At 39.4% G+C, this 14,248-nt stretch overlaps 1 protein-coding gene across 2 annotated transcripts; it reads right to left on the bottom strand.

Moving 5' to 3' along the window:
• Positions 1–5,012: 5,012 nt before the first annotated feature.
• On the bottom strand, positions 5,013–13,713 carry LOC142909531 (speckle-type POZ protein-like). 2 transcript variants are annotated; one of them, XM_076059742.1, is made up of 8 exons: positions 13,617–13,713; positions 12,930–13,051; positions 12,604–12,755; positions 9,258–9,385; positions 8,334–8,511; positions 6,869–6,924; positions 6,319–6,441; positions 5,013–5,295 (listed from the first exon to the last, which is right to left on the bottom strand). In XM_076059742.1, exons 1-8 carry the CDS (start codon positions 13,692–13,694, stop codon positions 5,140–5,142), a joined length of 993 nt encoding a protein of 330 aa, XP_075915857.1. In that variant the 5' UTR covers positions 13,695–13,713; the 3' UTR covers positions 5,013–5,139. The 2 variants fall into 2 exon arrangements, with proteins under 2 accessions (XP_075915857.1, XP_075915858.1); XM_076059743.1 differs by lacking the exon at positions 13,617–13,713 and adding an exon at positions 13,477–13,564 and having other exon boundaries at positions 5,015–5,295.
• Positions 13,714–14,248: the final 535 nt, after the last annotated feature.

The raw sequence follows: 14,248 nt of genomic DNA, 5'->3' as shown, positions 1-14,248 counted from the left end.
GCATACAAGTGGTGTCCACGATGTGAGTACATCGCACACCGTGCCCCTCTAGTGCCGGCATTACACAGCGACGTCTGCGACGTCAGTACATCTGCATTCCTCTTTCCATCCCAGAGTAACTCTCAGCATGCACCGCTCCACGCTTTTTTCCTAAATACTTTTCAGCTTTTGTTCCATGTTCTTGTTTGATAATTCTTATTTATCACCGGTGCTATGGTATAAGCCATGGTCCCTTTGTATTCTGTGCAACGGCATGGACCATAAATAGCTCGGCACACACCCGGCTTGTTGATGTCCAATTGAACGATGCAATGCGGTGGCACTGGAACCTTAAAGCAGGATCCAAAATCCTGGCTTCTCGAGTTGCCACGCATCACTTCCCCATCCATTTGCCTCAATACTGCAACTGTCCGGGAAGCACAGCAAATCGTGGAAAAACGAACGTCTCCCCATCCATTCGGATCTCAATACAGTCCCTCGCCAGCACTCGAGTCGCGCAAGCCTTTTTGGACCCACGCGCTTAACCTTCAACAATGTAACTTCAAACGTGATATTCTTGGGTCTTTCGGTAAAGTCACGTAGATAGGTTCAAAGAAAATAATAAAAATAACAAAAAAACTGCAACGTTTCTATCACAACACAAGCAATCGTCATCAGGAGAGCAATCTTATTATCTCTGAGATCAGGGCTAGGCCAGCCCTGAACAAGATCCGTCGACTCGATCAAGTCACTCACATTTCTGAAGAGATGCCGCGACACTAAGGTAATACCGATCGCCTTCACACTGACATCTGCTGTTGTCACTTCTCCCAATGGTAAACGGATCTTGTTCAGGGCTGGCCTAGCCCTGATCTCAGGGATAATAAGATTGCTCTCCTGATGACGACTGCTTGTGCTGTGATCGAAACGTCGTAGTTTTTTTGTTATTTTCTTTGAACCTATCTACGTGACTTTACCGAAAGACCCAAGAATGTGAATTCCTGCAGTCACGAAAGCTTTAAGTCAACATTCAAACGTGATTCTTGGAAATCTGAATGAAGTCCACAAGACACAAACACCTCATGAAAGACCCGATGTAAAAGGTACCTGGCTTCGATCTTCCATAAAGCTTACGGGCTACCCTAAACAACATCCGGTCGATGCACAAAAAAGGAAAACAGAAAAAACTCTCCAGTGTGCGACTGGGCTCACCCAGAACCATGGAACATATAACAATTCAATGCCCGATTCACAAACATAATGGAGGCATTACAGTGATACAATCTGCTACAGCTGACGCAGTCATCCGGCTCTACCACCTCAAAGAAACATTATTGTAGTTGCTACACGTCTGCACATACGAATAAGAGGTTTGTGAAACTTGAATCGATGTGGTCATGCTATATAAAGCTGCTGCACTGGCTGAAATTGTCAGTTTGTATTTATGCATGTTGTTGTTGCAACGCGTTTTCTCAGTGGTCCGTGAACAGTACACGTCGTGTTGAGTGACCAGAACGACACGTACTGCCCCTTCGAGCTTAGTTGTTCCCCTGATAAATGGAGGCTAATGAAAACACTGTTCGTACAGACGTGTCTAATGCCAGACAAGACATTGATTTATGGCACCAATTACCGCAAATGCGAGCTGTTACCTGAGCAAAATGTAACCAAGCAAAAAGTACATTTAAAATGAATAAATCCAACACTCAGTTCAGCAGAAAATACTGAACGTATGACCACCAAAAATAGAATGCGACTTCTAGATTTGAAGCTTTCGTGACTGCAAGGATGAAATTGTCAGTTTGTATTTATGCATGTTGTTGTTGCAACGCAACAACATGCATAGTGGTATTCCAAACTCCCAGGGAGGTGTATTATCATCTTGTGCTAATTCCAAACTTTGTCAGTGGTGCGTTTCATGCTAATTTCCTTTGTCAGAGCGTTTGCTGTTTGCCCCCTCACAGCTTAAAGGGAGGCGACCAGCGCTTGGCTTTCTTCACTCCAACGCTGCCCGCTGGACAGGTTGGTCCCTTCACCTGAAGGCCGCTTGTGTTGTGGCCGAAACGTCGTGATTTTTGTTGTTTTAATTTTTTTACCTACGTGACTTTACCGAATAGAACCAAAGAGTAAGAATGCCACTTATAATTATACACATTAAACAGGATGTAATTGAATGGAGTGGTGGCACTAGGAAACTGACGAAACAACCAGTTCAATTCCCAGCCACAGTTAACATCAGTGGGTGAAGAATGACCGACATGGTGTGGTGAGGCCTTCGTTTAAGCAGTGGGTTGACAAAACGCTGTAAATGATGAACAGTGAACACATTACAATTCTCCAGTGAACTGTTTATCAACACATGGTAAACATGCCTATAAAAGTGGCAAGGCTCCAAAATACAACTTGTTAAAATGTTGTTGTTGGGTGTCAATTGAAATTTGACAAATCCACATATCTGTAACATTCCCAGAGTAAAGAACATGACAACTTAAACTGGACATATTTCCAGGTACATTCATGTTTTTTCAACTTTTAAATACACAGCAAAATAGATTCAAAGCTTTCGTGACTGCAGGAATGACTCTTTGGTTCTTTCGGGTAAAGTGTAGTAATTTCTTTCGACGAGACTTTACCGAAAATAAAAAGTGTAACACTGCAAAATGTCATGAATGAAAATATTAACATCAAAAACAATTTTAATGAAAAAAATGTGGAATAAGTGGTGCAGAGCTAAAAGCAGCTTTTTTTCTTATATCCAAATACTGATTTCTAGAAGAGATCAGATAACGGTAATATATTTACCACATGAAAAGGGTTTATATTGCCATTTATAATGCAAATCAATTTAGAAAACACGTAATATACAAGAATGGTTCATTTTGCAATTCCAATCATCTGCTGACAATTCATTGTAAAAGGGCCTTACAAAACATTTATATGACATCCAAAACAGTATTATCTGTAATGGAAAAAGATAAAAAGGTCAAACATTGGGGCACTATACCGCATTTCTAGCTTCAAGTTTATATTTTTGTATTACAATTGTAGCAAAAAATTTTAATTTAACCAATTAACATATTTTCATCTCTGAATATGCAAAAAAACTCGTGGGAAGAACCCAAAACTGTCTTGCATGCAATCACACTTTTTCAAAACACACACTTTTTACAAAGACCATATTATTATTTCTGCAATTATATATATTTTTTGGCAGTTACAGTATATCCATTTTCCAATAAACATTTACATTTGGCGCAAAGTGTTTTCAATTTCGGAAGTCATACAAGGCAACAATTTGAAGAGTACATTATCGGTAACTGCCTGATACATTTCAGGGGTCAATTAGTCCACCGCACTCACACTCACTTATGACAGCATAGACTTGCTGCAGATTAGAACCCCAATCAGATTTCAATGCTTTAACTCTCACCATGACAACAAATAACTTCCCCGAATCACCTAATCAGTTTTTAATTGAATAGGTAGAGTGCAATGTACCATATACATCTTTAGCATCAAATATATATAAGGACGAAACTAAAATATTAAACAAATAACAAAATAAATAGACTGCTTACAACACTGGCTATCCTTAATTTTGCATGTATTATCCAACTTGTTTTGTACGTTTAACACGTAAAAAAAACTCCAACATTCTCGTCGTTTGCATTTGTTCATATCCCAACACATTGCATTAGATTGTAATATTCTTCAAATCGACTCAAATCCATGACACTGCTCATTTGTTGTACTTTCATATTATATCCTGCAGCTTTGAATATTATTTAAATCTGTGCTTCCAAATCTATGTGTGTAATCCTTCAAAGCTTATGCAATTTTATGTACAATTTAATTTTAAGTGAGAGGTTACGTAAAACAGCGCTGATGCAAAAATTATGGTCCTTCCAATCACGTAAAACTCTGGGTTGACATGATGCTACGAGTTGGTAATAGATGAAATTCATAATAAAAACAAATCATTACAATATAATACGAAACAAAACTTAGAAAACAGCACATCTTGTTTCCGTGAATACAAACTACTAAATTGATGGACATAAGATTTACTTTTGTTGTAAGTCAAAAACCTTTGGGTCATACATGAAAGCCCATACGAGCAAAAAAGTGAAATGTTATCAACTGCGTAACATGGCCAAATTGATGCTGTGCCTTGCCTTTTCTTACACCGAGCACTCCATCCATGCTTTGTTATACGCAGGATACACGACTGCAATATTATCTTTGTCAGTCTTCAAACTCGCGCAATCATAGTACTCCTGTTCTAGTCAATGCATAAGCTGTCTGTGCAATGAAAAATCAATCTGAAAAGTTTACCTCTTGAATTAAGGCCTTATATGGCTTGGCACATTCTTATCTTTTAGAACTGGTTGTTCCCTATACCACTATCTGTAACCTTGAGTACACAGACACTGGACGAATACTCATCCTTCACGTTAAGGTAGACATTGCAGGGTTTTAGACCATTGTTTTTGCTTAACTAAACAATTGAACCAAATTGTCCTGCCACCTAGGGACAATCACATCGAACGTTTTATTTTACACTCTCTCAATTGGGATATGTCGTGGTGTTTATTAGGTTGTAGTTTTCCACTTTTTCTACATATATACTTGTTTATAGAGTTGTAGATGTATAGATGTAACACTATATTACATGGTAAAGTGAATTTGGCCACCTTTTTGTGAAAGTAAACATATTTGCTTAAATTAACATTATTTTCAAAGCAGAGGAAAGTTGGTAGTCTGATGCAAAGTCTTCACGGTTGTTTGCATGGAGGCCACAGGTAAATAACCGCACCGTGCAGCCAAAGTTTTCCTGGTCATAGATGTTCTTTGCCTGCCACCGTTAAGTCTGTTTGAGACGCTTGCATGGAGGTCCCAGCTGTGGAGACTGGGCCGTGGCCAAGGCACGGAAAGCATCCGCAACCAGGTGAGGGCGAGACAGAACCATGGACTTCCAGCCCGCCGTCTCCATTACGTCCATCGCATGACTGCAAGTACAAGTCAGGGTTAAGCGAGCTCCTAATAAGCAGTGTCTATAAGGATTGGGGCAAACGGTTAGTCTCCATTAAAAGGGACTGTAATGCAAATTGCCAGGTAACATCATCAATGTTACGCAGCTCAGTGACAGTCACACTCTCACTAGACTTGCCTGTTTATTATGAAGTCAATGGCCCGGGCCTTCAACTGCTCTGCACTGTGCAAATCGGCCAAGATCAAAGTCTCTACAACATTTTCCACCGACAAGTTTGTGCATAGTGCCTCCTCGCACATCACCTTCAACCTCTCTAATGCATACTTGAGAAAAGTAAAAACAAAGTGCAATTTCAGTATTAAGAACACTATTTTCTCTACCTATTTCGCTTGTATAACATTCCCTCACCCCATGAACTACTTTATAAACGCAGTATATAGCAGTCAAATGTTTGAGAATTTTCTTAAAACATGGCATCAACCTTTCAGCATATTTATGTTTTAAGTCATGTATTTATTGATCTCTACTATAATTAGGGGTCCTTGTCCTAAACTTTATTATATTGGTTACAAAGTCATGCAAATTACAAAGGAGGTGAGATGTTGTTTTCCAAGAGCTTAAAGAGTTTGGTTGTTAAGCTGATAAACAATGCAACTGCAAGCCACCATATTTCAACTCTAGCATAATATTAAACTTTAATGAACAAAGCTTGAACATGCGACTTTATACGATTTGTATTCTTATTTCATTACAATCGCTTTAGGAACTATTGAATATGATGTTCCAGAAGGGAGAGTAATGACTCTTAACTGATTATCTGGCAGATCTTCAGGAACAGCAGGATATCCGTTTCCTTAATAAAAGTATATTTGTTCCAATTTATTTCTATACAGCCATGCCATATCAAACAATCTTTTAAAACACTTCCCTTTATTTTATTACTAATTGTATCAATTGTTAATGTGATTAACAAAAAACCCTCAATACAAGAACACACAGCCAAATGGTTGCACTTAGGATAAAAATGCTGCATGTGAATGCACTTCAATGCACACGTACTAGCCTCTAGCATGGACTAATACCAGTTTGACATTCAATTCAATTGTGAAATTGCATGACAATTTATATTTTTTGTTGAAAATTCAATCATCTCCCAGGACATCAATTCCAAAACCTGAAAGCACTAATGTGAACGTCTACATCATATACATTTGCTATTCATATTATTTGTGACACGGGCTTTAGAAAATACCTAAATGCTGTTTTAATTTCACTTGCGACCTACAACTGCATACCGATACATCACAAGGTGGTGCGATCTCATGTTAATATTTTAAGCGTGTAACCTTGTCAGCAGCGGCCAGCAGCTCATCAGCCATCTTCTCCAGGTTTGGAGCCCTTCCCGTATAGACAAAACTCATCATTTCCTTGAACACGTCAGGCTCCACATCATTAATCTCCACTCGATTCTGCAAGGTAGCAACACAATATATTCAAATTAACTTCGGCATATATTGGGAGACGAAAATATAGCATTAAATTAAATAAACATCCTTTATATCTACACAACACATGTAAAGTGGCTCCATTCAAGTTGTATTCAACTTGCCGATGACTATTTATTGCGCGTAATAAATCCATTCTTGACACACATGCAATGGCCTTCTGTGAAATGTTGTATAAAAAATAGCTATAAAATACAATCTAACATTCCCTCGGAATGAATACTTTTTGATAATAAACGTGCAATGCGCCAAAAGAGTTACTAGGGTAATAGTTCAACATTTGACAGCACTCTCAAGAGATACTTATCAACCGATCCATTGTGACAAATGCACCTTGGAAATGTATGATCACAGTATTAATGTGCTGTATTAAGATTGCATTTAAAGATACCTTTTTGCTCTCTTCCATTTCATGTTCAAACATAGCATTAAAAACAAGTGACCGACCTGAAAAAGGTAAAGCAACTGTTAACAAATAGAGTAAAACCTTGGATTGCGAGAATAATTTGTTCCGGAAACGTGTTTGTAATCCAAAGCACTCGTATATCAAAGCACTCGTATATCAGTTGTGATCACGTGACGCTCGGCAGACAAAGCGTATACGTACTACTCGTATTGCAAAACCTCACTCGTTTATCAAATTAATATTTATTAAAAAAATTTGCTCGTCTTGCAAAACACTTGCAGACCAAGTTACTCGCAATTCAAGGTTTTACTGTACAGTGAATTGGAAAAACACCAGAATGTGGTACAGACACATTTAGATGTTATATCTAGAGATCAAATAATCTAGATACAAAAGAGGTAAAATCCAGATCCATATTTTATTTCATATGGCATATCCATTACAGATTTGTCAAACATGGACGCAAATAAATGTCCAAATTAGAGGCTCAAAACCTACACCATAACTGCATTGTGAAAAATGAATTCCTGCACAACAACGATATAGTGAAGTAAATAAAAACGGAATAAAAACTTTAGCAACAGGCTAATTAAATATGTTCATCTCTCACACAATACAATATTACATTTATATATGTAGTGACATCGCGAATGTCACTGTGTAATGCCGGCTATAGAGAGGCACGGCGTGCGATGTATTAACATCGCGGGCACCACGTGGATGTGGGTGCAGTACCAGCCCGAGAGGGGCATGGTGAGCGCTGTCTGACAGTGCTGAGTGGCACCACGCTCTGCGTGCGGTGCCGACCCCTACAGGATAGGGTGTGAGAGTGCTGGCCATGGGAATGGGGTTACCAAGGGCCATGGCACTTGACCACGAAGGACACGTGACCGGTAAAGTGTACACAGGGCCCCCAGGTGGGGGCTAGGGGTGGTCACATGTCAGGGCCGGGAACCCGCTAGAGGATTCCAGAAGGTGGTCGTGGCCAAGGGCGGAGCCACCCCCGCCACAGAGGATAAAAGCCGGGTCCCTGAGAGGGACCGGCTGCTGTTGTTCATCCTGAAGAATCTACGTCCTACAAGAGTCACCAACACGTGGACCCGGACCCCGGCCAGGGTCCGGTCCGTCGTAGCTAATTCCCGTGTAATTAGTGTAGATAGCCTGGTGGTCCACCACCATAGGTTGTTCATGTGTTACGGGGTAGTACCCCGTGTGTCGGTTGAAGAAGTGCATCTGTGACTCAGTTGAATTCATTACACATATTTACTGATGTATCCTTTAACAAAAAGCATTACAAATTGACGTAAGCATTTGCCAGTGTAAGTTAATAAAATTCAGTGTAAAACAGGAAATGGCTGTAGTTGATTACCCCAAACTAATTACAGTATCATTAATTATATGGTTCTATTGTACACTAAACGACGCATGTGTTGCTTGTTGTGGCACAGACCTGCCAATACGGCCTTGTGTGCTTTAAACTCCTGGCCACCAACACGAAGCAGGCAGTCAGTGAAGCGGGAATTGTCCCAGATCTCCCCGAAGTCAACTGCCAGCCGGCAATCTGGCACTATCAATGTACTCATGCTGGATTGACCAGAAATGTTCACGGAATCCTGCACCACACTAACCTGCATAGACATCAACCAGCTTTGAGAAGGCATTTGATGATTGAAGATGTAGGCTTTGGTTCAATCAAGCAAGCAAATCTGCACAGACATCCTATATCAGAACAAGTGTTGTGAATAATGCCAAAATAGAGGTCCGTGAAATGTTTTTCATATTAATCAATTTTCATTCTATATTTTTGTCAAGTTATTTTACACTGTATAAACAGTTTAAACAGGTAGTGAGGCCCCTAATTATGGGTTCTGCACAACAACAGAGGAAGTGAACAGCCCTTCTTGATGTGCTTCCTTTCATTATCAAAAATGCTTGTATTTTGTAAAGTATTTTAAAGATAAAAAATATAAATCTGGCTGATTAAAAGGACCCCCCTAAGGACAAGAAACATTTACATCAAACTGGCTGATGTCCGAGAATAGGAAAAGGAATTCATGTGGCGACATTTAAACAAAACACTTTATGTAATACCTGACATTCTAGTTTATAAAAATGTCAAGGTTTAAATATAAACACTATCCAGAGGGAGAAAACCTAAAAAAAATTACGCTTGATTATTTAATTGTTGTGCTATGTTAACTCTAGCACCAGTGGAGGAAAAACGTGCTTGTAAAACTCATGTTAACAATTTCCTTGTATGGAACAGGGAAAGTAATTATTACAATCTTCAATTAAGTAGAATATTGACTCCAACTGTGCAATTGTAATGACTAAAATAGAAAATTACACATTAGCTGCAGCATGTCATACTTACTTCACCAAATAGTGTCAGTTTGTTATCTGGAAGCAAGCTATTAGATTCATCAAGCAAAAAATCTCTTCGAATTATTTTTTTAAATCCCCAGTCTTTTCCTTGGAAAAAGCGGTATGCTCGCGGGCTCTCTGTAAAAAAATAGATTTCAAACAATACTCACCAGTTCTTACAATAAACGGTGGTAATTTCATGTAATGGGAAAAACATTTTTTATTCTATTTTCAAAGTGTAAAGACAGCAATGTATTCTAAAGCCCTGCGCCACGGTGGCAGTCAACTACCTCGCCTGGTATATAGGTCATGGGTTCGATCTCAACCCTGATGCCTGTATATTTGGAATCTGCATGTTCTCCTTGTGGTTGCATGTATTTTTATCCAGATCTTCCGGTTTTTTCCTCCATATTTATAAAAATCCAGAGTATTTGGCTGCTATACATTTCCACACAATAAGCCATCTCGTTAAGCTATCGTTTGTGGCCGGGGCACTTCTGAAAAAGAGCTATGTACAGTGAGGGAAAAAAGTATTTGATTCCCTGCTGATTTTGTACGTTTGCCCACTGACAAAGAAATTATCAGTCTATCATTTTAATGGTAGGTTTATTTGAACAGTGAGAGACAGATAAACAACAAAATTCAGAAAAACGCATGTCAAAAATGTTATAAATTGATTTGCATTTTAATGAGGGAAATAAGTATTTGACCCCTCTGCAAAACATGACCTAGTACTTGGTGGCAAAACCCTTGTTGGCAATCACAGAGGTCAGACGTTTCTTGTAGTTGGCCACCTGGTTTGCACACATCTCAGGAGGGATTTTGTCCCACTCCTCTTTGCAGATCTTCTCCAAGTCATTAAGGTTTCGAGGCTGATGTTTGGCAACTCGAACCTTCAGCTCCCTCCACATATTTTCTATGGGATTAAGGTCTGGAGACTGGCTAGGCCACTCCAGGACCTTAATGTGCTTTTTCTTGAGCCACTCCTTTGTTGCTTTGGCCGTGTGTTTTAGGTTATTGTCATGCTGGGATACCCATACAGGACCCATTTTCAATGCCCTGGCTGAGGGAAGGAGGTTCTCACCCAAGATTTGACGGTACATGGCCCCGTCCATTTTCCCTTTGATGCGGTGAAGTTGTCCCGTCCCCTTAGCAGAAAAACACCCCCAAAGCATAATGTTTACACCTCCATGTTTGACAGTGGGGATGGTGTTCTTGGGGTCATAGGCAGCATTCCTCCTCCTCCAAACACGGCGAGTTGAGTTGATGCCAAAGAGGTCCATTTTGGTCTCATCTGACCACAACACTTTCACCCAGTTGTCCTCTGAATCACTCAGATGTTCATTGGCAAGCTTCAGACAGGCATGTATATGTACTTTGTTTTGCAGGGGGACCTTGCGGGCGCTGCAGGATTTCAGTCCTTCACGGCGTAGTGTGTTACCAATTGTTTTCTTGGTGACTATGGTCCCAGCTGCCTTGAGATCATTGACAAGATCCTCCCGTGTAGTTCTGGGCTGATTCCTCACCGTTCTCATGATCATTGCAACCCCACGAGGTGAGATCTTGCATGGGGCCCCAAACCGAGGGAGATTGACAGTTCTTTTGTGTTTCTTCCATTTGCGAATAATCGCACCAACTGTTGTCACCTTCTCACCAAGCTGCTTGGCAATGGTCTTGTAGCCCATTCCAGCCTTGTGTAGGTCTACAATCTTGTCCCTGACATCCTTGGAGAGCTCTTTGGTCTTGGCCATGGTGGAGAGTTTGGAATCTGATTGATTGCTTCTGTGGAAAGGTGTCTGTTATACAGGTAAGCTGAGATTAGGAGCACTCCCTTTAAGAGTGTGCTCCTAATCTCAGCTCATTACCTGTATAAACGACACCTGGGAGCCAGAAATCTTTCTGATTGAGAGGGAGTCAAATACTTATTTCCCTCATTAAAATGCCAATCAATTTATACAATTTTTGACATGCGTTTTTCTGGATTTTGTTGTAGTTATTCTGTCTCTCACTGTTGAAATAAACCTACCATTAAAATTATAGACTGATCATTTCTTTGTTAGTGGGCAAACGTACAAAATCAGCAGGGCATCAAATACTTTTTTCCCACACTGTAGTTCAGTGGGCCTTGCCTGGTAAAATAAAAATAGTTCAGTTTAGCTTTTAACTTCAAGGTAGATGAAAATCAGACCTGGATTTAAGTGTATGAAGATATAGTTCATATGGATTAGTTGAATGTGTTTGTGTATTAATAATGCTTGTCTTTGTAAACATGGTTGTGTGACGTGAGTTACATGTTAACATTACCAAAGACAACACCAAAGCAAATAATAAGAAAAAAACATGAAAGTTTAAAACAAAAAGATAGATTTAGACTCTCAGAAACATGTTAATAGCCTTAGCAAAGCACAGTAAATGTATGGATGTCATCACTTAAAATAGTTATCGCGCATTGAAAGAGTATCCTGAAAGTAATAAGGCAATTATAAAACAAACAATATGAACCACTAAAGCAAGGTAAAGGAGAAGTGTGAAATGGGATGAAAATGCCAACCTTTGTAAAACCACCAGAAATGAATAAAAAAATGGATGAGAATACAAACAAAAATAATGAAGTTGTAATAAACAGTGAGTGCAAGCAGAAAAATAAAGCCGTCACTTGATAAATTACAATGGAATAACACATGGTGAAGATTGTAAAACTAGGAAAAGAAATGTCCGTGAATGACAATGTCCAGGTACACTAAGCAAAATAAAATAATTATTGGAGGGTCAATATCATGGAAAACACAAAAAATATGCATAATGGCAACTTCTGAAGGTGGAACAGGATCAAGAGCACTTTTGGAATATTAATTTGATAATGAAAAGTTGCAATGTGCTACAGGATGAAAGATTCCAATCTAGTGCATATTACCTACTATGAAACACTGATTACAAATAGAAACACTGACAAATGGAACAAAACCAAAAAGTACACAAAGCGTGGAGAGAAGTATGTTGAGAATTACAGTGAGAAACTGAAAGAGGAACACGTTGGTCAAATCAAAACGGCAAATTAGAGACAACATATTGACTGTTGTAAATATAGATTGGGCTTGGACAGGACACATCGCTAAATGGGATGGTTGATGGATGAGACTAGTGGTCGAATAGGAAGAAAAGTAGAGTACATGCCCAAGACGATGTCAAACGTAGACAAGGAGATATTAGATCAGCTCATGTGAAGGATGAGGGATGGTGTTCGTAAGGTTTATACAATGTTTCAAGCAGTCGATAAATAATGGCTGATTATGATATAATCCTGTTACCAAATACACATATGACGTGAATTGATACTTAAATACAAGTAGTTTCACCCATAGCCTTGGTTTCCTCTCCCTTGGCATTAAGAATAGAAACCTTGAACTTGGCGTAGACTTCACTCTTGGGACAGCTGACCAATAACAAGTACAACGATAGGTAATCTTTACTCTCTTCGTCAAGACCCTTGGGGTGTATGCGTAGGCACCTGATTGAACATATAAACAAGACATATTAGGTGTGTATGTACGCGCAGACTACATTGCTAAAACAATATAGTATGAACTAAAACATGCACTATGCAAAATTGTTCTAGTAAAGCACCTCCGTGAGCATTGTGATTTTTTTTTTAATGTCATAAAATAGCCAGAATTTACCGTACCATTTCAATGTATCATTGGTGCCTGCTGAAAATGTAGAACTCTTGAGAACTTGGCCCATTTCTTCACGACAGAAGCTGAAATTGTTGATGGTCCACATATAAGAGAACTTTACAACCTTAACCTGAAATACACGAGCACATAACAGCTATAAAGCTCATTCATTACCATAAATACATGACCATTGACAAACCCTCAAGTATTTCACCCACACATCTGAATATTGTGCTCAAAAACACAAACTGCCTATAAGGAAAGAAACATTACTGTACATGAAAGGGTCTTATTAGTGTTCTGGGATTACCTTGCATGTTCATTACTGCACAGCGTTAACACAACAAGTCTCAACATGTCATAGATTAGAGTGTGCAATAAAAGGCCTTTTTATTTTTTTTATTTGATAAAAACTGCTGCCCCTTTTGTAAAAATACACTACCAGTCAAAATCAGAGACAATTATCTAGTATAATGTTGTTAGTGCAATTCTATGAACTTTGCAATCTGATGTACAAAAATAGCCTGTACAATGATAATCCATAATTGCACTTACACATAATTATGAAACCATTTTGGATGGCTTTGCGATGAACAAAAAACGTGTAAAAGTTAAATGCATTAGCCATGCGCATACTTTGACCGGCACAAGACGGAGACCCGTTGAATGTGATTGGCCACAGGGGAACAAGTTACCTGTGTGTAGCACCAGCTTTCTGCGATGGGCGCATTGGACATTTCAGACGGAGGTGGGGGGCTCGGGGCCCTGGACATGTTTGCATTGAACGCGAGGGAAGTGACATCATCAGGTGACATTAAGAAGGAAGTGACATCATGAGGTGACATTAAGCAGGAAGTGACATCATCAGGCGACATTAAGAAGGAAGTGACATCAGGCGACATTTAGACGGAAGTGACATCATCAGGTGACATTGAGAGGGGAAGTGACATCAATAGGCAACAATAAGAGGGAAGTGACATCATCAGGCGACATTAAGAGGGAAGTGACATCAGGCGACATTAAGAGGTAAGTGACATCATCAGGCGACATTAAGAGGGAAGTGACATCATCAGTCAACATTAAGAGGGAAGTGACATCATTAGGCGACATTAAGAGGGAAGTGACATCATCAGGCGATATTAACATGTAAGTGACATCATCAGGCGATATTAACATGTAAGTGACTACGAGATTACGAGTTAAATGTTCTTGCTGTGGTTTTCACACCTGACGATGATTGCTTGTGTTGCGGTCGAAACGTCGTAAGAATTTTATTGTTTTATATTTTTTATTATTTTATTGTTTCCCTTCTACGTGGTGACTTTAC

This window comes from Petromyzon marinus, unplaced genomic scaffold (assembly GCF_048934315.1).
Source record: "Petromyzon marinus isolate PM22_M1 ecotype Great Lakes invasive population unplaced genomic scaffold, UKy_Petmar_22M1.pri1.0 PM_G_Scaffold_124, whole genome shotgun sequence".
NCBI classification, from domain to species: domain Eukaryota; kingdom Metazoa; phylum Chordata; class Hyperoartia; order Petromyzontiformes; family Petromyzontidae; genus Petromyzon; species Petromyzon marinus.
This window is presented reverse-complemented; position numbering and strand designations above follow the sequence as displayed.